Source organism: Lepidochelys kempii, chromosome 4 (genome assembly GCF_965140265.1).
Source record: "Lepidochelys kempii isolate rLepKem1 chromosome 4, rLepKem1.hap2, whole genome shotgun sequence".
Classification (NCBI taxonomy): Eukaryota; Metazoa; Chordata; order Testudines; family Cheloniidae; genus Lepidochelys; species Lepidochelys kempii.
This window is the reverse complement of record NC_133259.1, coordinates 28,325,886-28,349,912: the sequence shown is the minus strand read 5'-3', so window position 1 is coordinate 28,349,912 and position 24,027 is coordinate 28,325,886. Positions and strand designations below refer to the sequence as shown.

The following is a 24,027-nucleotide window of genomic DNA, read 5'->3' as shown; positions in this document are numbered from 1 at the left end:
GGGAAGGAGAATAGCAAGGACCATGCAGTATCTTTTAAAGAGCTATTGCAGATCACTCTCTCTGCAGAGCAATAAGGCACCTCTGAAAGGCATTTTGCTTCACAGAAACAGGATGCTTCTCAGTGCTTTCTATGGGCAGGGCTGACCTTACCATGAAGCAAACTGAGGCGGCCACCTCAGGTGCCAGACTGTGGGGGGGCGCCATTAGAACCCAGAGTGTAGAAAATTGTGTCTGCTGCTGGTGCATATGTAGTCTCTCTGCTGTAGATGCACAGAGATGGTGGAGTGCTGTGCTGGAGGAAGGAGGGCACAAGAGACATAACAGGCAGGCAGGAGAAAAGGTGAGAGGGAATAACAGAAAGCAGCAACAGCTGCAGGGAGAGAGAGGAGGAGGAGCCTCTTATGTACCTCTCTAGCACCCCCAGGAGCCTGGACTGATTAACACCAACTTCTCTGGGAGCTTCCTGTTTCCTGCTGCTTCCCTGAACCCACTTGAGGAGACAGGCAGTCACCTGAAGTAGTAGGAGCCAGTTAGACCCTTAAGATGCTGATATCTTCCCTCTCTCAGGTCCTGTTACCAGCCTGCTTATTTGTCCCCTTCAATTGAGTGTTGAGAGCCACTATAGTTGGCACAGAACAGCAGTCCTGAGTGAAAGAAGAAAACGTCTCCTTGGGGCAGCATTCAGAAAAAGAAAGCAAGCAAAGGAAGCTTTTCTATCTAAGCAGGAAGGAGCTCTCCTGAGATACACAAACACAAATGATCATGGTGAGTCTTCTGGCCCCAGTGAGGATGTGAGTGGTGAGGAGATGCCTGATCTTCCCGTTAGTCAGAGTGCAGGTGACCTGGCAGCGACTGCAGCATCCATATCTCCATCTCAAATGGATGTAACCATGCACATTCCTGAAGAAAAGTGTAGATCAGAGAAGAGTGTGGTGGAGGTGCAAGAAACAGCTGCTGCTGAGTTTAGTTCCTTAAGTCTAGATGATCCAGGACTGTGGACCCACTTGAGCAGTAGCCTGACGGACTTCCTTGTTCTGCATGGGCCACAACAAGTGAAAAACTTCATGTTCCCCAAAGACAATGAAAACAGAAGTTTCCAGCCAATATATTACTGGCATGAAATCCCCAATGGTGACACAGTGGAGAGGCCATGGCTTATGTACTCAAAACCCAAGAATGCTGCATACTGTTTTTGTTGCAGACTCTTCCAGTCTAGTGTTCCAGCCACACTAGGTTCTATAGGAACAAATGACTGGAAAAATCTGGCTAGAAATCTGGCAAGCCATGAGAAGGCAGCAAATCACCAGAGAGCATTCCATAGGTGGAAAGAGCTTGAGATGAGACTAAGGTTAAAGGCCAGCATAGATGATCAGCATCAAGAGAAGATTGCATCAGAATCTCTTTACTGGCAAAATGTTCTGAAAAGGCTCATTGCCATTGTGAGAATGCTTGCTACCCAAAACCTAGCACTGCGTGGCACTTCAGATCAGCTGTAGGTGCCAAACAATGGAAACTTCCTTAAAACTGTGGAGCTGATGGCTGAGTTTGATGCTGTACTCCAGGAGCATCTAAGAAGAGTCACCACCCAAGAAATGTACACACACCACTACTTTGGAAAAACAATTCAAAATGAGATTATACAGTTACTGGCAACAAAAGTCAAACAGAAGATTGTGGCAGATCTGGAGTCAGCAAGATATTACTCTGTTATTCTGGACTGCACACCTGACATCAGCCATACAGAACAAATGACTTTAATGGTGCGTTTTGTAACAACAACAGAACCTAGTGAAAATGTCCCTGCAGTGGTGACTCTTAGAGCATTTTTTAGAATATATTGACGTTGATGATACTACAGGAGCTGGTATGACAAATGTGCTTCTTAAAAAGCTGGAAGATATGGGAATTGCGATAGCTCACATGAGAGGTCAGGGCTACGATAATGGTGCCAGCATGATAGGAAAGAACAGAGGAGTACAGACACAGATCCAAGAGTTAAACCCTCGAGCTTTTTTTGTCCCATGCAGTTCTCATTCATTGAACTTGGTGGTCAGTGATGCAGCATCAGCTTCTAGTGAGGCTGCTGAATTTTTTAATGTAATTCAAAGCATCTATGTATTTTTCTCTGCATCAACTCATCAACGGCAAATTTTGAAGCAACATCTGGGAACATCCTCTCTGACACTGAAACCACTGAGTGCCACAAGATGGGAAAGTCGAGTAGAGGCTATAAAGCCTATCAAACACCAAATTGGGAAGATGATGCCATAGTTGCCATTATGGAGGATAATGCTGTGACAGGAACTGTTCGTGGGAGAATAGTGGCAGAGGGAAATGGAATCACCAGAAACATACATAACTTCAAATTTCTGCGTGGCTTAGTGTTGTGGCATGACATACTGTTTGAAATACAGTAACTCCCCAGTTAATGTCCTCTCGCTTAATGCTGTTTCAATCTTACGTCCCTGCTCAATTACAGAACATGCTCCATTTAAAATTGTGCAATGCTTCGCTATAATGTCGTTTGGCTGCCTGCTTTGTCTACAGCTGGCAGCCCCCTATCAGCTCCCTTTCGCCCCCCCCTGAACAGTGCCTCCCACCTGCTGGCAGACCCCATGGATCAGCGTCTTCCCACTCCTCCCCCCCGCCTCCTGCCTGTGTCAATCAGCTGGCTTGAGGCATTCTGGAGGGAGCGGGGAGGAGCGAGGACTCAGCGTGCAGGCTCCTCCTCCCTCTCCTACCTCCCGAATGTCGCAAACCAGCTGATTGCCGCAGGCAGGAGGCAGGGGAGGGAGGGGGGAGGCTGTTCGCCGAGTCCTCACTCCTCCCTACACCCTCCTGCTCTCTGAACGTCACAAGCCAGCTGATTGCTGCGGGCAGGAGGAAGGAGCGAGGACGCAGTGCTCCTCCCCCCTCCCTCCCCTCCTTTCTGCCATCAGCTAGCTTGCAGTGTTCAGGAGGCAGGGGAGGGAGGGGGAGTGTGCGTGCCGTGTCCTTGCTCCTCCCTCCAGAACGCCGCAAGCCAGCTGATTGCTGCGGGCAGGAGGCAGGGGAGGAAGGGGGGAGGAGCAAGGACGGTGCGTGCAGAGTAAAGGGGGAGTAGAGGGGGTGAAAGAAGAGGTGGGTTAAGGGTGGGGGCTTGGGGGAAGGGGTGGAGTGGGCGGGCTGACAGTTGAGCCCCCCACCCCTGGTGCTTGCAGAGTAGGGGAAGCTGCCGCTGCTGCTGTGCAATGTGCTTTTCCTAGCCTACAGCACCTTCAGCATCCTTGCCTGCCTCATTGTCTCCAGTGCCAGTGGGCTGTGCCTGTGTGGGGTAAGGCAGGGGCACCTCCCAACTATAGTACTGTACTGTATGGCAAAAAAAAAATTTCCCTGGAACCTAAACCCCACATTTACATTCATTCTTATGGGGAAATTGGATTTGCTTAACATTGTTTCACTTAAAGTCACATTTTTCAGGAACATAACTACAATGTTAAGTGAGGAGTTACTGTAAATGTTGTAAGCAAGAGACTCCAGGGTGTTGACCTTGATATATCTGGAGCAATGGAACAACTGGAAAAAGCAAAGTCATACCTATAGTCTTACCGGTCAGATGAGGGATTTCAAAATGTTCTGAAAAATGCACAAAAGTTGACAGAGGAACTTCACACTGAAACTATTTTCCCACCCATTCAACAATACAAGAGTCGCCAAAGAAGAAGACATTTTGGTTACAAGGCACGGGATAATCCCATAAGAGACCGCAAACAACAATTCAAAGTTGAATTCTTTAACCAGGTGCTAGATTGTGCAATACAGTCAGTTGAAGAACGTTTCATGCAGCTCAAGGACCACAGTAGTATATTTGGGATGTTGTATGATATTCCAAAACTCCTCACTATACCTGAAGAAGACCTACACCAGCAATGCAGGGCACTAGAGACAGTGTTGACACCCGACGACATCCGTGATACTGATGCGAGTGATTTAGGTGATGAACTAAAAGCCCTTTCAAGATACATTTCAGCAGGATCAACTCCAAAGGCTGTTCTGGAACATATGTGCACAAATAAAATGACCACCCTCTTTCCAAATGCTTTTGTTGCTCTGCACATACTTCTAACACTTCCTGTAACAGTTGCCAGTGGAGAACGCAGCTTCTCCAAGCTGAAGTTAATAAAAACACATCTATGCTCCACAATGACACAGGAGAGGCTGGTCAGTCCTGCAACCATCTCAAAAGAGCATGAGCTGGTCTAGAGTGTGGACCTTCAGGAAGCAGTTCAAATCTTTGCAACCAAGAAGGCATGGAAAGGACCACTTTGATTATTCAAACAGATAAAAATGCCAGTGAAGAAAAGAAAAGTTAACTTTCAAATGCCTGAACAGCAAATGTAAGTATTACTTAAAATTTTTGAGCAAGGCATTTTAAGTTGTTAGCTCTCTTTTATTAGGGTAGATAGCAGAGCAGTACCATGAGAGGAGTAGAACAGGAAGAAGGCAGAATTGAGACCTTTCAAAGTTTTGGCCCAAGCGAGGGGGAATGGGGGCGTCATTTGAGCTCCCCGCCTCAGGTGCCAAAATGTTGTGGGCCAGCCCTTTCTCTGTGGTTCTGTCACTTTAACACCATCTACCCCACTGATTGTGCTTACCCAATGTACAAATATGTCTTGCTTTGCATTTGTACTCATGTAATATGTACGTCATGTGATATCACATAATACAGTTTTTCTGAAGACTGGAATTTTTCATTTTCAGGGAAAATGAATATTCTGCAGGTTAAAAAAGTGGCCTCCAGTGGCCTATAATGACAAAAGCCACAGTCCATTTGCCAATTTTTAAGTCCTTGGGGGAAAATAGTTTTTGCTGCTTATAAACATTAAATCCAGTCAATCGCATATATAGTTCACCATTAAGATGTCAGCACTAGCCATCTAATTATTGTCTATTCTAACCATAGAGGGAAACTGTGGTATTTGGGACAGCAGTGAGGGTTTCTGTTGGCTAATGCTGACGTTTAGTGATCACTGTAAACACATGTGAGTGTTTACACACCTATTTTAATCCTGTTTGAGTCCAGTTTAGAGCGACCAAGTTCCAAAACTCTGATAGTCATTAACAGTAATTGCTGATTAGTGAAGCAAAGATGGTAAACTAAAGATTACTGTTGCAACCATGCTATTTTGTTTCTTACCATGTTTCATTCCAGCACTAGACTTCGTGGGGCCTGGGTGGAAAGGCATGCCTCCATAAGCAGAATACCCATAGGAAGGGTAGCCGTACCCTAAAAACAACAGCAATGTAAAAGGAAAAAGAATCACTGGAATTATTCTCCAGAACAAAAACAAGCAATACAATGAAAATCACATGCTCAGACAAAAGCACTATTTCACATGCAGCTCCTTTAGTATTTTGTCCTATGGATTTTCCGCCCTACTAAAATAACATGTTCCGGATGAAAGCCCCACCTCCCATCTTTATGTCAATCAAAGGAAAGTCTAGACGTCTGGCTAGCAGCATCCTCTATCTTTGCAGTTCTCAAAATTTAAGAGGTAGCATACCACTTCTACTGCTCAACAAAGAACTTGGCATGCTGCCTGAATAATTGTAATTAGTGTAGTTATAATGGATTTTTATTCTGATACCGTTCTTTAGACCAGCGTTTTTCAAACTTCAGGTCGTGACCCAGTACTGGGTTGCCGTGGCATGTCAGGCACTGGGTCGCTCTGGTCAGCACCACCGACCGGGACGTTAGAAGTCCTGTTGGCAGTGCTGCCCAGATAAGACAGGATAGTGCCTACCTGTTCCGACACCACACTGTGCCCTGGAAGTGGCCAGCAGCAGGTCCAGCTTCTAGGGGGGGGCCATGGGGCTTGCGCACTGCTCCTGCCCCGAGCACCAGCTCCGCACTTGCACTTGCTTGCGCGCCTCCGCCTAGGAGCCGGACCTGCTGCTGGGTGCTTCCAGGGCGCAGCGCGGTCCACGGTGCCAGGACAAGCGGGAAGCCTGCCTCTGCACCCTGGCTGCACCGCTGACTGGATGCCGCCGGAGGTAAGTCCGTGCCCCAACCCCATGCCCCAATCCCCTGCCCCAGCCCTGAGCAACCTGGAACCCCTTCCTGCACCCCAAACCCCTCATCCTCCGTCCCACCCCAGAGCCTGTACCCCCAGCTCAGAGCCCTGACCCCTTCCTGCACCCCAACCCTCTGCCCCACTTCAGACCCCCCTCGCACACCCTGAACCCCTCATTACTGGCCCCACCCCCCAGCTCTCATCCCCACCCCGCAACCCTCTGCCCCAGCCCTGAGCCCCTCCTACACCCTAAACCCCTCCTCCCCAGTTCTGTTGGGTCGCGGGCATCAACAATTTTCTTCAACTGGGTCCCCAGAAAAAAAGTTTGAAAACTGCTGGTTTAGACTAACTCTTCTACCCCCAGTGGTACATGTTCCACAGTTGGAGAACAGCTGCTCTCTCCCTTTCTCTAGTAGAAAAGCTATGCTGATAATGACTTCCAGGACGTCACTGTTCAAATGATGCCTAGCTACTCTACAGTATACGACCTTCCTGCAAGAAACAAAAATGATCATCATGTGATAACATATCATACTGCTCCTCAATGCCATACAGTAGATATAGAATCAGATTCTGGTCCCTTGCTCTGTGGGCCAGCTGGAACTGGAGCAGGAATGGCAGCAGTGCAGAGGCATTTCACGGAGCACCTAGCACCTCGAATTTCTCAACAGTAATTGCCGTTAACTAATTGGCATTGACAATGATGGGTTGTGAAGGATTTCTGCCCAGTCTTCCTTGGCCAGAAGGAAGCTATCTGCGACATACAACTTCAATGAAGAAAAATAATGAGGGGGTTATGTGGTGTCCCACAGGAAAGAAGATGATTTACTGAAAATATTACAGCTTTGATTCTCATTTCACACCAGTAAGAATGAGGAGTAACTTCACTGAAGTCAATGGAGTTATACTCGTTCCATATCAGAGTAAGTGAAATGAGATTCAGGTCCTCTATACCTACAGAAATACAGAGATTCGCAATGTCAATTTCAATAACAAATAAACACATGTCCTTTCTCCAACGCCTAGAGGGACAAACCACACATGTTACAGTTTAAATCTCATGCTTCAGATCAATGATCTTTTCTCTTTACCTGAGCCAGCACCGCTTCCTCCGCCTCCATACATTCCACTCCCTCCATCTCCAGCACCACTGCCTCCACCATAACCATCAGAAAAATTAGGCATAAGCTTCTGTCGCTTCCTCTGAACTTCTTCTTTATCTGTGTTTTGGGTGAGGGAGAGAATGAAAGAGAAACAGCAAAAGGAGAGGATGAGTCACTTCTATCACCAGCTGGGGACAGAAAAGAGCATTGGTACTGACCGGATTACTGAAAAACAATAGCTTAAGGGGAAATCAGAAGTGCTGTAAGTAGGGTAAACTTTTTCAGCTCCAAACAACAAACCATTTTTGTACAGCAAAAATTGGTGAAACCTTCCAGTAAGTAACAATCAGAGTGACATTCTCAGACAGACCACTGAACCAAAGACACAATCACGCACATAAGTCCATATGGCTTCTCTAATGCTGTATCTGGTGCCACAATACCCAAATAAAGAGGACTAGGACAGGACATGGCTGACTCGCCTAAGTGCCTAAATCACTTTTGAAAATGGGACTTAGGAGCCTAAGTCACTTATATGCTTTTGAAAATTTTACCCATTGGGAACAAAAGGGCAATTTTCTCTCCCAAGCAAATACACTTTAGAAAGAGGGGATGAAGGTGCTCAAAAAACGATGAATCAGAGGATGAAATGAAGCATACTTTCGTACCAGAAAGGCCACAAACAAAAATGAGTCTAAAGCAAGACATAAAAAACTCATGCAGGTCAGTAGAAGGAGAACTAGCCTTACACAAAGTACAACAAATAAAGGTAGAACAGAGTCCCCAGCTCCATCAAAAATATTCCGAAGACTCTGGGGAAAAAAACAGCACTCTAAAGTTAAACATACAGAAAATGAAACAGTCATGAAAAGAGGAGCTATCAAAAAGTGACACAAAAATTCTAGCGAAGAGGAAGCCCAGCAACACTGTTGAGGAAAGAACAAAATATCCCCCAACAAACAATGTAATAATTCCTGACAGGCATATGCCAAACGTGGTAAGGAAACTGCATGCAGAACAGTATCAATCAATGCATCAAACCCAAGCGCTGAACATATGAACCAATATAATGAATAGTCTATATATGAATGCACTTACAGACATATACAGTACATAGATAAGTGTACCTGCATCAAATATACTCACACCCAGGAAGAGAGAAAACCCTAAAAAGCAGCTAATGAATCTGGCCCAGGAAACAAAAAAGACACACATTTCTGAGCTCATGTGAGCACTATTCAACAGGGAAATAGCCCAGTACAGTTGCTAGAATACCATACAGTTGCTAGAATGCCAGCCTTCATAATATGTTGGATAGAGTTTATGAAAAGGCATTTACAGAAATCATCATTCAATTATTTTCACCCCTCTAAAAACCACAAAAAAGTCAGCCTCAAAATTGGTGGGCTATATCTGGAGCAGTGTGAAATGTTTCTATACAATTTGGTCAAGGAGTTCCTGGATGCTAAAAATAGAGTTCACCTAAATTCAAATATCCACCTGAAAACATGGAAATTTCTCAGCAAACATCACTTTCTGCTGCTTATTATACCAAAATATAAATAACTCACTATCCCTGCACATGTCTTTGTTTTGTCCACCTGTTTTCTCTTGTCACAAGCTAAATCCTCAATCCTGCAAATGCTTATGTATATGCTTTAAAGCACACGAGTAGTCATTGACTTCAACAAGACTATTCCTGCGCTTAAAGTTAAGCACATATGCATATGCTACTGGATCAGGGCTTAAGATCATAAGCTACTGCCTTTTATTACATCTGCGTAGTATGGTGCCAAGCAGAACAGGCCCTGATCCCTGATTGGGACCCCTGAGCTCGGCCATCATACAAATATTTTTATTACTATTTATTATTAATGCTAACATGAACACGAAGAACAACCTTATAATTCAGTCAGATTAATTCACAGCATAGTGATTTAAAAAGTATTGATCCACTGGGTAAGCTTCCTGACACTGAACAACATAGTCACCGGGTCTGATTCCAACTGTTACATTTCACCTAAAAGATTTACAATATTGTCATGGAAAAAAACCACACCAATCACACCACCCTTCCTCTTGCAAAGGGTGCCAGGGGGTTATTTAACGAACACAAGTGCTTAGGACTAGAGCTGGTCAATGAAAGAGAAATACAAAATATATTTTCTATTTTCTCACCAGTTCTAGTCAGGACCCTGGTTTTATGTTTCATCTGAAAGGCAGCACGGGCAGTACAATAACCTTGAGTATTGTTTCAGAAGTGACCGGGAAAAAAGCGCCACCTACTGCATATATACATTCTAGGTGTATAAGATACCAGTTGACACTAATCCCTTGTAGGGACCTGTGTGTTTCCTGCACAACAGTCCAACATAAAATATCGAAGTAAACACATTCTGCTCTGACTAGTTCTGCCCTGACCAGTTTTTCCATTAGTTCTGCCCAATATGAGCAGTCAAGTACAGTATTTTCTAGAGGTAAAAAACCATAGAACAAGGACATTACCCAACATTAGGAAATAGGTGAGGGCTCTGCTGTTTCACAAACAGGATATTTCCCCTTTGTAATGCATGGAACAGGTTCAATGAATTACCTTTGATTTCAGGGTAGTACAGAAATGGCTTTGGCTCACTTGTTTCCAGATCAGATTTCCGCCGTAGTTGGACAAACACAGATGCTGGTTTTGTGATATTGACATCTCTGTACTTTGGGGTTTTGAATACAATAGCAAACTGTGAAAAACATTGATCATCAGGTTGTCAGGAATAGAGTTTTCTGAAATAAGATAGTGTTTTACATCTAACTTTTTGTATTTGGGGGCATTTTACTTAGTTACAGCTGAGAGGAAAATCTCACTTGCGTGAAGGCTACCACAACTATACGTTCCCGTTTTATTTTTCACTTCTAGTTTGGAGCTAATTACAGTTTAAATGCCTTTTATCTAATACATGTAGGTACTGTATTTTTCTCTCTTGCTTTATCTTTTTTTCATGGTGTCCTTAGTATTCCTGTAGGAACTCTGGAGACATTTTACCCTGTACTATTTTTCCATAGACGTGCCTTACATCTCTCCCTTACCATTACTTTCACACCATAGTTTTCAAATTTCCTTTTAGTGTGTTTGTAACTTTCATCGGCACTATGATTTACAGATTAAATTAAATCTGGGCCATATTTATTCTTCTGAAGTAAGAGAGGGAAGATAGTGACTGCGAAAATTAGTATTGGGATTTAGAGCCTTTCACGACTAAGCCATTGGTTCAAATGGGGCCCTACTAGCTAAAGAATTGAAAGCCGTTAGCAAATGACAGCTATTTGGTCACTTACCTGCCTATGTACATCTGTAGGGGAAAAATCTCCAAAGCCTTCCCATACACCACCATTTTCATCCTCTTCATAAAAACGAATTTGAATATCATCTGCAAACAGTGCGAGAGTGTTAATTCCTCTAGGTTTTTTTTTAAGCTTTTGGTTAAATCAATTTCGAATAAAAAATAATATGGTGGATGGCAGTTCTAACAGTGGATTTTGGGAGATTATATTTTTCCTAGCACTGATTCATACTGTATACTATAAACAACAATAAATGATTTTTAGTAAAGGAAAATAATTCTCTCTGATGCTGAATTTCACCCAGTATTTGTTTTCTGTGGTAATGTGTTACATTTAGAAGAATACATTAAACATCAAGAACTTTACCCCTCTCAAGTATGATAAATTTAAGAAGATTTATATGAACATTATTTCCACCAGTTTTACGCTGATGTAATTCTTGTGATTTCAGTGGAGTTACTCATGTTTTAAACTGGTGTGAGTGGAGAATCAGGTTCACTTCTTCTTCCTGTTCTATGGTTAAACAGGATTAGTGCAGTAGCTCAATACAGAATAACTGTAGGGATGGGATAACTTATGGTGTGAAATATAGGACCCCCAGCCCACCAGTCTGAATTCTGAAAACTGAATGAAACTTGAACTGTTCAGGTTCAAGTTCTATTTACTGCTGGCAAAAAGCCACTTCTCAGCTACTGCTTAGAGTGGCAGCAGCTACTTTCAGCAGCAGTCCTGAGCTAAGTGCTCTCCAGCAATGCATTTCCTCTCCCCTTCACAAAGCAGTGCGAGGGGTAGAGATGTTTCTGTCAGGCTGGGGGCCCTCTGCATAGACCTCTTTGGAGAGGTGGAGAAAACAGGCCACCCTGAGGACTCTTTCCTCGGCATCCTGGGGAGGGGAAATACGAAACGCCCATTTTTTGCCTTTGGCTAATGGCAAGGAACTCTTTATCTTCCTAATCAATGGGAAGGGGCCTTGGGGTAGGTGGGCTGCTTCCTCCTGATCCCCAATCTGGCAGCATTCAGATTTAGAAACACTCCTTCCAATGTTGCTGCCGTGTGCATTCAAGTTTCCGAGAGCACAGAGGTTTGAGAGAGTGACGGTGTCAGGGGAAACCCCGCTCAGACTAAGGGGAAACCCCACTTCGGAGTTTCCATTTATTCAGACTTTTTTTAAAAAAAATTGCATTTTACTTAATCCCCTGGAAAGGCTGTGGATTTACAGTGTTAAGGAGAAAAAAACATTTCCCCAAACTCAACCAGTTTCTCTCTTCCCTACAGAACTACACAGTATGCTGTCTTCTCCCACACCCTTCTCTGCTGCAGCGTGGAATAACAGAAAATGCCTGAATCATTTAACAACTCTACAGTCAGGTAGAGAACTGTACATGCTGTTGTAGCGATAAAGTATATCTGTGGGTCCTTGTTTTAATCTACAGATTGAAACACTCCAAGCCCCCTTTTTCTTTTCTGTTTACTTCCATCTATGAATAGGAAACCAGAATATTATAAACAAAGGCCAATATGTTAAAATTTGAGCATCTTAAATTAAGCATCCAAATCCATATTTAGAGCCTGATCCCGCAAACACTTCATTCCAGGAATAATGTTTACAACCGTGAGTCCACAGGATGCCTCACATTGCACAAGCCTGACACCTGGTAGTAACTATTTACAGGTTCATTCCCTTTGACATCTACATAAATATGGCCTGATTACTGGCAGTACTGAGCACCTGCAGCTCCCACTACACATTATACAAGGGGTTGGAGGCACCATAGGGGTGTGGTCATGGGTCCACAATTGCACATATCCAGTGTTCACAAACCCTGACAACCTGGGGGGCTAGAACAGAAACTTCAGAGGGGCTGGGGTGGCGTCCTGGTCAGTCTGCTGGTTGGGGGAGAGGGAAAAGGGTACGTGAATTTCTTTCCCCCAACTCTCCAGGCTGTTCCCCCTACAAATTACTCGTGGGTGAGCGGTGTAAGATCACTAATCGCTGCCCTAATCACTGCTGGCCTGATTTTCAGAAATGCTGAGAACTCACAAATTCTGCCGAAGTTAATGGGAGCGGTGTTGGCACAGGACCTTTGACTGCTAGGCCACCATGAGAAACATAGCAAAGCTACTTTATAATCCCAATCAAAGGGGCCGATTCAGAACACCAGACAGTTTGGGGCTCTTACCTTTCTGAACCTTGTCACAAAGAAGGTAAATCTCCTCTCCTCCTGTCACACACCCTGCTGTTCTGTCCATTCTTACAATCTTTAAATTGGATGCATTGGGGGCTTCTGTCAAAAGGGAAGAGTTGAAACAAGATGTTATTCCGCTGACAGCAGTACTGACTCTGCTGACAGCTGTAGGCTAAAAATTGGTTTGTCAGGGTTTGGTTTTAATCCATAATGGTCAGTAAACATTACTTTGGGCTGATGCACTGAAATCGACGAAAAACGTATCAATGGGTAAGGGTCGGCATGCCTGCAGGGACTGGGTGCCACTGGCCCTGCAGCTGTGCAGGGAGCCCTGTTCAGCTCTACTGTCACGGCCCGATTTGCACACCAGCCAGGAATGTGGGAGCTGTCCCCAGGCAGCAACATGTTCAGCAGCACCCTGTGGTCAAGGGCTCGGCCTCCCTGGCCAGGGGGTTCTCTGCTTCACAGGGCCAGGACGACCAGAGCCTCCTCCCCCACCTTGCACTCTGGTGTCTTTGGCCCGTCAGCCGCACAGAGAGCCCCCTGCAGCCCCACTGTCAGCACTGCCCTGACTCTAACCCCAACCCTGCCATCCCAGCTGTAACCCTAAACATAGTTAAAAACAGAAAATAAAATCTTAAAAACAGAAATGGAGAAAAAAATGTCAAAATTAGAAAAAAATATAAAATTCTGCCACGCCTAGTGAACAAGAAAGCACAGAAATGGGATAAAAGGCAAATCTCAAACAAGAATCACATGGTACTGACTGGATTCCTTGTCTTGTGAAAGTGAAGGATGAACCACTAATTTTTCAACTTAAGGGCCTGATTTTGTACTCCTTATGCAGGCAAAACTCCCACTGACTTCTGTAGAAATTTTGCCTGACTATGGACTACAAATAAGGGATGCATCCAAAGAAGTGAGCTGTAGCTCACAAAAGCTTATGCTCAAATAAATGTGTTAGTCTCTAAGGTGCCGCAAGTCTCCTGTTCTTTGTTCACTACTGTGTTAGTCCTGTATGAGCACTATACCAGTCAAGTAGTGCAGTGGGGAATCAGGACTCAAGACCCTCCATTGTTACTAATTAGGTTAAAAAAAAAAAGCCATGTGAGAACTGCATCACATTTTCTCTCTTGTGCTCTTGAAATCGGTTAGTGTGGCACCACTAACTGCTTGATATGGTGTGTGTGTGTACATCACTATATACTTGTACATCTCCTGTTTCTTTACTGCTCTGTGGCCTACCTAAAAAGAGTTTGTTAGTCCCTGTCCAGTTCACAGTGGACTGGGGTCCACATCGCCACCATCAAAACTGGCGATTATTTGCAGTCTCAGTAGATATGTCAAGAGTTAAAAGGGCCCTGGACACAGAACTGTCCTCACACCATTACAGATAGCAGCTTCAGGTGAGGTGTGAGACACAACGGCAGGACAGCATGGCAGAAGCCTGCATTGCCACATGCTGCACCCGTACTGCAGTGCACTAGATTCACCTAAAAACAAATTAAAAGAAAAAAAAATCCCTGTTTCTTTTGAAATAAATGAATTCAGTTGGTGGTCTCAGATACTCTGGTCACTGGCAGTGGCATGAAAACCTAGACAGTGAGAGAGATAGGTGCATCTATTTCCTCCACCTTCCCCACAAATGGAAGATAGACTTTGATGCTCAGACTTAAAAACAACAACAAAAAGCATAAAGCAACATTCAACTTCCTTTCAATGTGGCTTGGCATACACTATACCTCAGTCTGTACTGTAACTTCCCCCCCTGCTTATTGTATCAATATGCAGATATGTGTTACCGTAATGAAAGCATATTGGAATTATAACAGATACTAAAGTAAACCAACAACATTCCTCAAAGACACCACTTGGTAGTTCACATCACCCTCCAGATGAAGAGTCTGGGGCTTTTACTCTTCCAGAAAATGCAAGTAATATAATGCAAAAAAAAGTACATACTTTTTCCCGATTATTATTGCACGAATATTGCTAAATTGGTAGTCATAAGTAGCAGGTAGGAGAATTGCAGAATTAGAGGGGGTTCAGAGAAGGGCAATGGAATGGGAAAAGCTCTCATATGGAGAGAGATTGAAAAGATTGGGATTGTTTCCCTCAGAAAGGAGATGAACAGAGTGGACACGATAAAAGTGTATATAAAATAATGAATGGTCTAGAGATGGTAGATCAAGAACTTCTGTTCTTCCCATCTCATAACACAAGGACAAGAGGAGATTCAATTAAATTATAAAATGGCAAATTCAAAAGGGCTGCAAGGAAATACTTTTTTCCCAGAATGTACAACTAGAACATAAGAACAGCCATACCAGGTCAGACCAAAGGTCCATCTAACCCAGGGTCCTGTCTTCCAACAGTGGCCTGTGTCAGGTGCTTCAGAGGGAATGAACAGAACAGGTAATCATCAAGTGATCCATCCCCTGTCACCCATTCCCAGCTTCTGGCAAACAGAAGCTAGGGATACCCATTAGATTGTGGAACTCTTTGCCACAGGAAGTTGTTGAGGTCAAGAACTTATCAAGATTCAGAAAGGAACTGGACATTTATATGAATAACAAGAATAACAAAGGTTGTCATAATAGTAAAATTATTTTGGAAGACATATGTGATGGGGTATACAAACCCCTCACTGGAGCTGAAGGGGTTAAAGGACTATACTGGGTCCAGGTAGCCCTGCCCCTCCAACCCTGCAGAGCGTGCTCCAACTGGAGACAGGGTTGAAAAGGGAGCAACCCAGCTCAGAAGGGGGAGGATGAGGAGGAGTGCAAACCTATCATGAAGATGCTTGCCAAAAGGGGCTGAAGAAGCCTCCTTGAAGAAAAAGGACTGTATGCGGAGCCCAGCTGGGGCTGGCAGTTTAGTTTCCTTTTTCCTTGTTCTTTTCTCCTTATCTGGGGGCAGAAGCTGAGGGAAGGAAGCGGTGGTAGGAAGCAACCCAAAAAAGGTTGCTCAGAGGGCTCCTCCCAAAGGCCAAACACTGCTGATCTACCTAGGGCCCTGGGTTGGAGCCTAGTGGAATGGGTGAGCCTGGGCTCTCCTACCACTGCTCTACAACTGAGTGGATGCTAACCGTTAGGCCCCTCAGCCCACCAAGAACCCCATTACAGGATATTAAACCTCATGCTTCAGGGCTTAGGCCACTCTCTTGCTACTAGAGACCTGGATGACACCCAATGTGAGGGGCAGATTATCCCACATCAGCCTAATGTGGGGTTCTTACACCTCCCTCAAGCATGGGGCACTGGCTACTGTCAGAGACAGAATAGGTACTAACTGGACCTTGGGTCTGATCCAGTCTGGCGATTCCTATGGCCTACGTTCCTAGAAAGGGAAAGTAAGACCGTGCCTGCTAAAAAGGACATGAAAGCCAAATGTACTTACTGCTGTCATATATTGCATCTGATATGACAGGATCAAGTCTTCTTGTGAAGCTGCCAGTGCTGTCGGGGAGGAAGGCTGTGAACATGAGTCGCACCACGCTGAGGTCCATCTCTTTAGTCTGCTGAAGGGCTGCCTGACGGATGATTTCTCTTTCCCGCTCTAGAACCAATCAATAGCAGAGATAAATTGGAACAACAAGGGGAAAAACAATTCTACCTCCAAAAAGCACTGATAAAAGCTGCTTTTTTTTTTTTTTAAACCATGAGCTTCAATTCTTATTTTTATTTGGAAAATAGTAAACGGGTAATTCATTGCATTCTGCACTTGTAATAAACGGAGTGACATGCAATTTGTTGCCTGCAAATTATTATTTCTATTGCACCCAAAATTGTGCCAGGCACCTCGCAAACATACAAAAACAGGCACACTCCTGGCCCTGCGGAGTTTACAATGGGTGGAAATACAATAAAGAAGGACAATGATAAGACACAGCAGCTATTTAAGCAAAGTTCACCTGTAGAAGCTGGCACTAACCAGCAGTAAAATAAGTAAGTATTCTCTAACTTCTGGCTGTGCCATAGTCAGAGCTGGATTGGCCCTTCAGTCCTTCATTAATTCTCTGGGAGCAATGCCGGCCCAAGGTTTTGCAGGTACATGTGTCAAGCAGGGGTTGGAGGGATGATCTTGCCCCAGAGGGATCTCTGTTCTGCCTACAACCACTTAAAGGGTCCAATCGCTCTCCACGGTAATACAAAGTGACTCAGTTTCCCTGAGGGTACTGAACCCCTAGGGGTTGAAGATGGAGGCATTGTTGGTGGAACTCGTGCACAGGAGTAAATGTTGTAGAAATCTAGGAGAGAGGGTTGTTTGGCTCTGCATGCCTGAAGATCCCAAAAGCAAAGGACCTCTCAAAACGCACAGCTGGGGGCAGACTACCTAGGGAGCCTACTAAGACATCATCCTGGCTGAGAATCTGTGTTTCTTGGAGCAAAATCTATTATCAACAACACATGTTCTCAAGATCCATGATAACCAAATGAATAACATCGCACCCACCTGTTAGTTGTCTCTCTCCACCACCTTCTGCTTGTATATAGTTGAGTTCAGGATGCACTAGGAGCCCAGGATTGTATCCTTTTTTACAGGCATCTGTCATTCGTGCTTCCAGAGTTTCAAACACTTTCTTCTTTGTGACATGAAGTATCCCTAGGTTTGGAAACCTACACAATATGATTGAAGAAATATTTTCTTAGTCCCTTATGCAGAAGTTGCCCATAGTCTCTCTTTGTAACCATAATCATTTGGGGTTGATCCAAAGTCCACCGAAGTCAATGGAAAGACTAAATTTTCAAATGTGGGTGATCGAGCAGTACTTACAAAATGTGTGGGCACCCACTGCATATGCAAAACCTAAATCACCGTGTGCCAGTGGTCCTGTGGGTGCAAAAAACAGGTAACCTGACACACAAGTAACCATTTGCATGAGCAGTTACTGATTTTGTGCATGTGTTCATGTTGTGGATACAACCGAGGAAACAATATTTGAAAATTTGGCTCTCATTATCTATGTGTACTCTATCTTGGTAATGTCATAACCAGAGATGTTCAAACTCATGAATTCTGTAGGGAGAAGAGTTAGATTTTAAAGAACCCTAGCGGTCTTCTATATTTTTTAACTACTGTGCAAAAATCCTATTCAGATAAGCTAAATCAGAGTCCTAGAGGATTATGGGAGCAAGCTAAAAACAGTGCAACGATTTCCAAAGGATAAGAAATTTACTAGTATGGTTTTTATTAGGCATTCAGTGAAACACTGCAGATACCAAGTTTCAGAGGGGTAACCATGTTAAGTCTGTATCAGTAAAAACAATGAGTCCTTGTGGCACCTTAGAAACTAACAAATTTATTTGGGCATAAGCTTTCGCAGGATATAACCCACTTCATCAGATCCATGGAGTGGAAAATACAGTAAACAGGTATAAATGAATCCCATGAAAGCTGATGCCCAAATAAATTTGCTAGTCTCTAAGGTGCCACAAGGACCCCTGGTTTTTTTTCCCAGATATCAAGTTGAGTGAAAATGTCCAAAATATAAGACCTATGTTTCAAAAGAGCTGTTGGCACATTTAAAAATGATCAATTAGTTCTGGAACTAGCATGGAATGAAGTCGATATTCCAATTTTCATATGGGTCAGTTGAGGACAGAAAGGCTGTTTCTAAATATCATATGAGAAACTACACAGAAGTTTAATAGGAAACATGCCAAAGGATTATTTCAGATAAAACTATTTAAACGCCTACAACAAGCCAAGTTAGCACACTGCTCTTTAACATCAAAAAGTTACAGCATTTAAAAGAAGTCTCACTCCCTCTCTACTTTTTAGACTTCATCATCTTCACTAAGAAAGACATTCAGGAGATCATGGGAGTAAAACTCACAACTAAGAGCCTCCTTGAAACCTGATACACACCTGAAATCAGACATTAGCCTGAGTATCGTATAGTGATATTAACATTTACTCTTTTAAACCAAGACCAGACTGTTATTTTAGTATGATCTTTATTGATTAAACAGTTTTATTTATTTAATGTTCTTATGTTTATACTTGTCTTGTTTTAATTTCCATTTTACTAATTTCTATTTTCTTAATTCTTTTTCTGCTCTGATGGATTACTATAAGAGATGATTGGCAAATTTAAATGAAAATGGAAAACTAATGAAAACTGTAACAAGAGGTCAAGAAAAATTTTACAATTCTGCCATACCCAATTTCTGACCAGTTCTAAATACATTTTTAAATAAACTTTTAATACAGATCTGGATTGCACCTGGAAGGTGCCTGTTTGCAGATCTCCAAAAATCATATTAAAAATTATTTGCTTATATCTCTTTAACTTTTCCAGATTCTTATAATTCCAAAATATACCCTCTATCTCCTACATGTCAGTGTCTTCTAAATAGGGATAAACTGAGACCACATTTATTTTTCCATTTTAAGGTATGAGCAAAGTACATAGCAGAAAGTGAAGGACTAATGCTCCATTTAATGGTTTACCTTTACAATTTTCGTCTCTCCAGTTACAGTTTTTATACTCGATTCTCTGCCCACTAGCTTTGCCAAATATATCAGTGTACTCACCCTACTACCATATCCTTCGGTCCTGCATTAACTGTGCATACTCCTTCCTCACAATATTTACCCACCAAGCTGTGGGCATGCAGGTGTACGCTTTTTCCATTAGTAACTAACTGGACAATTACTTTTGCAGGCCCAACATAATTGAAGATCTGTAAACAAGCATAACAAATATTTTAAAAAAACAGAACATCACCATTAATCTAAGTAGGTATTTTCTGTCACTTTGATATCTGAGCACAAACAAATTTGAATACAACACGTATGTTTTCATTCCTTCCTTCGTAAAATACAAACAAGATAAAATGATTGTCCCGTATCACCAAAGAGGAGAGTTTTATCAATCCATTTACTAACTGTTTTATTTTTTTTCAAATTAAATGCAACAAAAATAAATTAAACTCAACGTACAAATAGCAGGAGTGTAAACAGAAATAATGAGAAAAACAGTTCAAGAGAGGCACTTATACCCATTTTTCAGAAAATAATTAAAGTAAATATTTCACTTTGGCCTTTTGCGCTAAGTAGGTTAAATTCATTCAGTAGATTGCATTCTCAGTAGACATTAAAGCATGTTAAGAAGTTCAGCGAAATGGTATGTGTTTAGCATTAAGAAAGTGCATTGTTTTGCTGAATGTAAAAGTGCTCTCAAAAAGTTAAGATTGAAATATTATATAGATGACTGCATTTTCTTTACAATGCTGCGTTCTCATTCTAATAATCCCCTTTGGCAGAGGTTTTACAGACAGACATTTGGCATGGAATTCATTCAATATTCATAAGAAAGTATTCTACATTGGCTCAAAAAACTGCATCGATCTGAGGCACTTACAATACCCTCCATTACCATAGTATCTTAGTACTCACAATCAACACATTTATCCTTCCAACACCCCTGTCAGACAAGGAAGTACTGTCCCCATTTTACAGATGGGGAACTGAGGGGCAGAGAGACTCCCCAACGATCACAGAGGAAATCTGTGACAGAGCAGGGAATTGAATCTGGGTTTCAGGATAGCACCCTTACAACCGGACCATCTTCCACTTCACACACAAGGCCCGGTTCTGAAAATACGAATGCACATGGTTTGTTTTTTTTTACTCACATGCATAGTTCCACTGAACTACACATGAGAAAAAAAGATAAGCACATGCATAAGTTTCTGCGGGATTGGGATAATGGTAAACTGAGTGTCTAGGACCACTGGTGCAGAATTGTGTAGAACTCTGTCTCCTAGCTTCTTACAACATCTTTTTTTCTGACACAATGTTAAAAATTATGGTTATAAAAATAAGTGATGCCACAGAAATTGTACAAATGAAAAAGCACTGCTCAAATAGCAATTTTATAAGGGCTTTATTTTATCCATGACATCATTCACATCTCTGACTAGCTGCTCTCATAAGATGAGTTCACCAGCTGATTATCAGTTATCTACATATTTTAAATTATACTTAGTGTAAAATCTTCAAACCCATACCCATTGTTTCTTAAACGCCCTTCCCACAGTTTCACTTAATTAACTAACCAGTTTATCAAGAAGTCTTTTCTCACATTTAGCCTCAGGTGAACTTGTATATTTAATCAACCAGAATACCGAAGGATAAGCATACACAAACCAGTCAGACAAACAACCAGTTCTACAAACCATTCTTCCTGAAGGAAAAAATAACAATCATGTAACGAAAGTGAGGTTGATGAAGAACAACTTGACATCCCATCACATTCTCAGGCCTGAAATGCACTGGAAATCACTTTGCAGTGGTTAGAAAGACAAGCAGAAAGTGATGCAGTAAACCATGCTGCAGTTACTCACTGCACCTACTGTATTTTTGGTATTTTCAATTTTATGAACTTTTTGATTTGATGAATTCCTCAATCCTCAACGAGTTTGTAAATGTTGGTTCTACTGTACAGTAAGAGTGATGACTAAATTACTTCAGCTTCTTGTATTGATAAGACTGATAATCAGAACTCACCATTATTTCACCACTCTAACATGTGTTGCTTACTTTTTTTGTTTCCTTTAGCTCTTCTTGAGCCCATTACACTTGGAACAGTCTCAACATTTGCCAAGTGCACTCCCACACGACTCCCTCCTACTCACTACTTAAAGCTAACCAGTTTCCAGGAAGCATGTGTCTGTGAAAATCCTCTCATAACCCACTTGTCTGCTACTTGTTTTACCTGTACCGTACAATAAAAATGCCTCTAGTTTGAGAGCGTGACGTGGTCTAAACATATGTCTAGCTCACATGAACTAACCCCAGCTCTGATAGTGAATCAACCTACAGCCTTGACCAAGTCACACTGCCTCATCTTCCTCGTTTGTTAAATGGGTGTGATAATACCTACTTGTCAACCTCAAAGAGGTATGATGATTAATTAACATTTACAAAATGATTTGAGAATGAAAATTGTTACTTATGTCCCAAGTATGATGATGATGATGATAATGATTAATAACTCCTAGGACACATTATTTCCTCTTTTTGACATATGCATTTTCACTGTTATAAGGTGCATTGTGTATCTATATTGCTATATAAATGATAAATAATAAATAACGTGCATGTTCCGTATTTGTGTCAAAATCGCTCAAGACAGTTCTGCATCAGCTGTTCAAACCACAGGGAAACTGTATCTAGCGCTGCTGGGTTTTAAGGACTTTCCAAAACATCTGAAAGCAGAACATTTAACTACGTGGTATCAAGATTGTAATCTTCAAACGGTTTACTCAGCTCAACACAGTCTTTGTAATCTGCATAGGGAGAGAAGCCAAAGTTCTCTAAAACTTAACTTGTATATAGATTGTTAGATCATTAAGCCAGAAGGGAGCAATGTGATCATCTGGTCTGACCTCCGGCATAAGACAGGCGATAGACTTCCCCAAATTAATTCCTGTTTGAACTAGAACATATATTTTAGAAACACATCCACTCCTGATTTAAAAACTGCCAATGATGGAAAATCCACCACAAACCTCGGAGTAAGTTATTCCCATGGTTATTTACGCTCAATGGTAAAAATATGTGCCTTATTTCAAGTCTGAATTTGTCTACCTTCAACTTCCACCAACTGGATCATGTTATACCTTTGTCTGCCAGATTGAAGAGCCCATTGTCAAAAGTTTTGTTCCCTATGTAGCTACTTACAGAGTTTGATGCAAGTCACCCTATAATCTTCTCTTTGATAAAATAAACAGATCACTCCATTATCTTCTCTTTCATAAAATACACAGCTTGAGCTCCTGGAGTTTCTCATTTTAAGGCATGGTTTCTGAGCCTTTAACCACTCCCACGGTTCTACTCTGAACTCTCTCCAATTTTTCAACATCCTTCTTGAATTGTGGACACTGTTCACAGTACTTCACAATTAATTCTAAGTTATATCTGGTAATAGATCAGTTGCATATGTATTTGTCAATTTTTTTCCACTAAGAACTCCAAAAACAGCCACAGACATTAATTACTGACTAGTACATTATTTCTAGAAAGTTATACAAAATGTATCGGTGCTGAACATCTAGAGACATTCAGATACTACAGTGATTTGTGCCAACATAACAAGAAAGATAAAATAAAATGTGGCAAGAAGGATGTGTTCAGCTGTTACAAGAATATCTAAATGTCACTAAATGTACAGTTAAAAAAACCCAAGCCTATTGTTTAACAAGGAAATTACTAAATATTTGGTTTCTAAGGAGCCAATTACTATCAAAGACAAGAAAAAGAAAATAAGGAGTCCCAGGAAGAGTATAGTTGCAGAATTTGCTGTGCATCCACCATAGGGAAGCAGTGTTCAGTTCACCTAATCTGATAAAGTTAAAAATGCTGCACAGTCACATTTATCTGATGTTTCTGTTTAAGAGACAGATTTGTTTTAGAGATTAAAGGGACATCTTGAGAGCTAGTGAATTTCAAAACGTAAGTTGAAAGTAGTTTCAACTGCTTCACAGCTCCATGAGTCTGCTCAGCAGTTTTTATGCTTTACAAATCACATTTTCCTATTTTAAAGATGTTTTTCTGTACCTCATACAAGCAAGTGAAACTGACTTACTGATTAGAGAGACCAAACAGCAAAACTAACTATTCAAAGTGCTGTGAAATGCATGAAGTCAATAAACTAAAAATTGGGAAGCCACCCCTTCTTTCACATCTCTTTCAGTTATAGCAACATTTGGCCGAAGTTCTGAAAAAACTTCAAAATGTGAGTAACTTTACACATGTGAGTAATTCCATTATATCTGGGTGTAAAGTTACTCACTTGTGTAGGTGTTTGCAGGATTTGCACAGCCTTAGCTGTTACTTAGAAGTAAAACATTTTTAGGCCACAGTGTGATATTTTCAGTTGACAGTGTCCCTAAAATTTGGGTGCCTAAAATTTAGACAACTGCGTACATACTTCTACATCTAAATATAAATGACTTCCTAATTTGATTGAAGTCAGTGGGAGCTGCAGGTCTTCAGCTCCTCTGAAAATCAATTTATTTGGGTGCCAAATTTCAGAGTTAGGTGCTCAGCTTAAAAAATAAAAAGTTACCTACATTTTTGTAACTGTTGTTCTTTGAGATATGTTGCTCATGTTCATTCCATTGGGAATGTTCACGCCCACATGCACAGTTGTCGGAGATTTTTGCCTTAGCGATACCCATAGGGTCGGCTGTAGCGCCCTCTTGAATGCTGCGCTCAAGCGCCGGTATATTAGGCGCTGCTGATCCTATGCCCTCTCAGTTCCTTCTGGCCGGCAACCCACAACAGGTAGGAGGGCAGGTAATGGAATGGACATGAGCGACACATCTCGAAGAACAACA

At 42.2% G+C, this 24,027-nt stretch overlaps 1 protein-coding gene across 5 annotated transcripts in view; it reads right to left on the bottom strand.

The window, feature by feature from the left end:
* NFKB1 (nuclear factor kappa B subunit 1) overlaps nt 1-24,027 on the bottom strand; it is a 94,260-nt gene that overhangs the window by 23,176 nt on the left and 47,057 nt on the right. For all 5 annotated transcript variants that reach the window (XM_073340806.1, XM_073340805.1, XM_073340804.1 and 2 more), the window contains exons 6-13: nt 19,217-19,365; nt 17,132-17,295; nt 16,076-16,234; nt 12,671-12,775; nt 10,485-10,576; nt 9,751-9,889; nt 7,146-7,274; nt 5,178-5,267 (exon numbers count right to left, since the gene is read on the bottom strand). In XM_073340806.1, the coding sequence (XP_073196907.1) occupies nt 5,178-5,267; nt 7,146-7,274; nt 9,751-9,889; nt 10,485-10,576; nt 12,671-12,775; nt 16,076-16,234; nt 17,132-17,295; nt 19,217-19,365 (1,027 nt within the window). The remainder of the gene's footprint in view (nt 1-5,177; nt 5,268-7,145; nt 7,275-9,750; nt 9,890-10,484; nt 10,577-12,670; nt 12,776-16,075; nt 16,235-17,131; nt 17,296-19,216; nt 19,366-24,027) is intronic.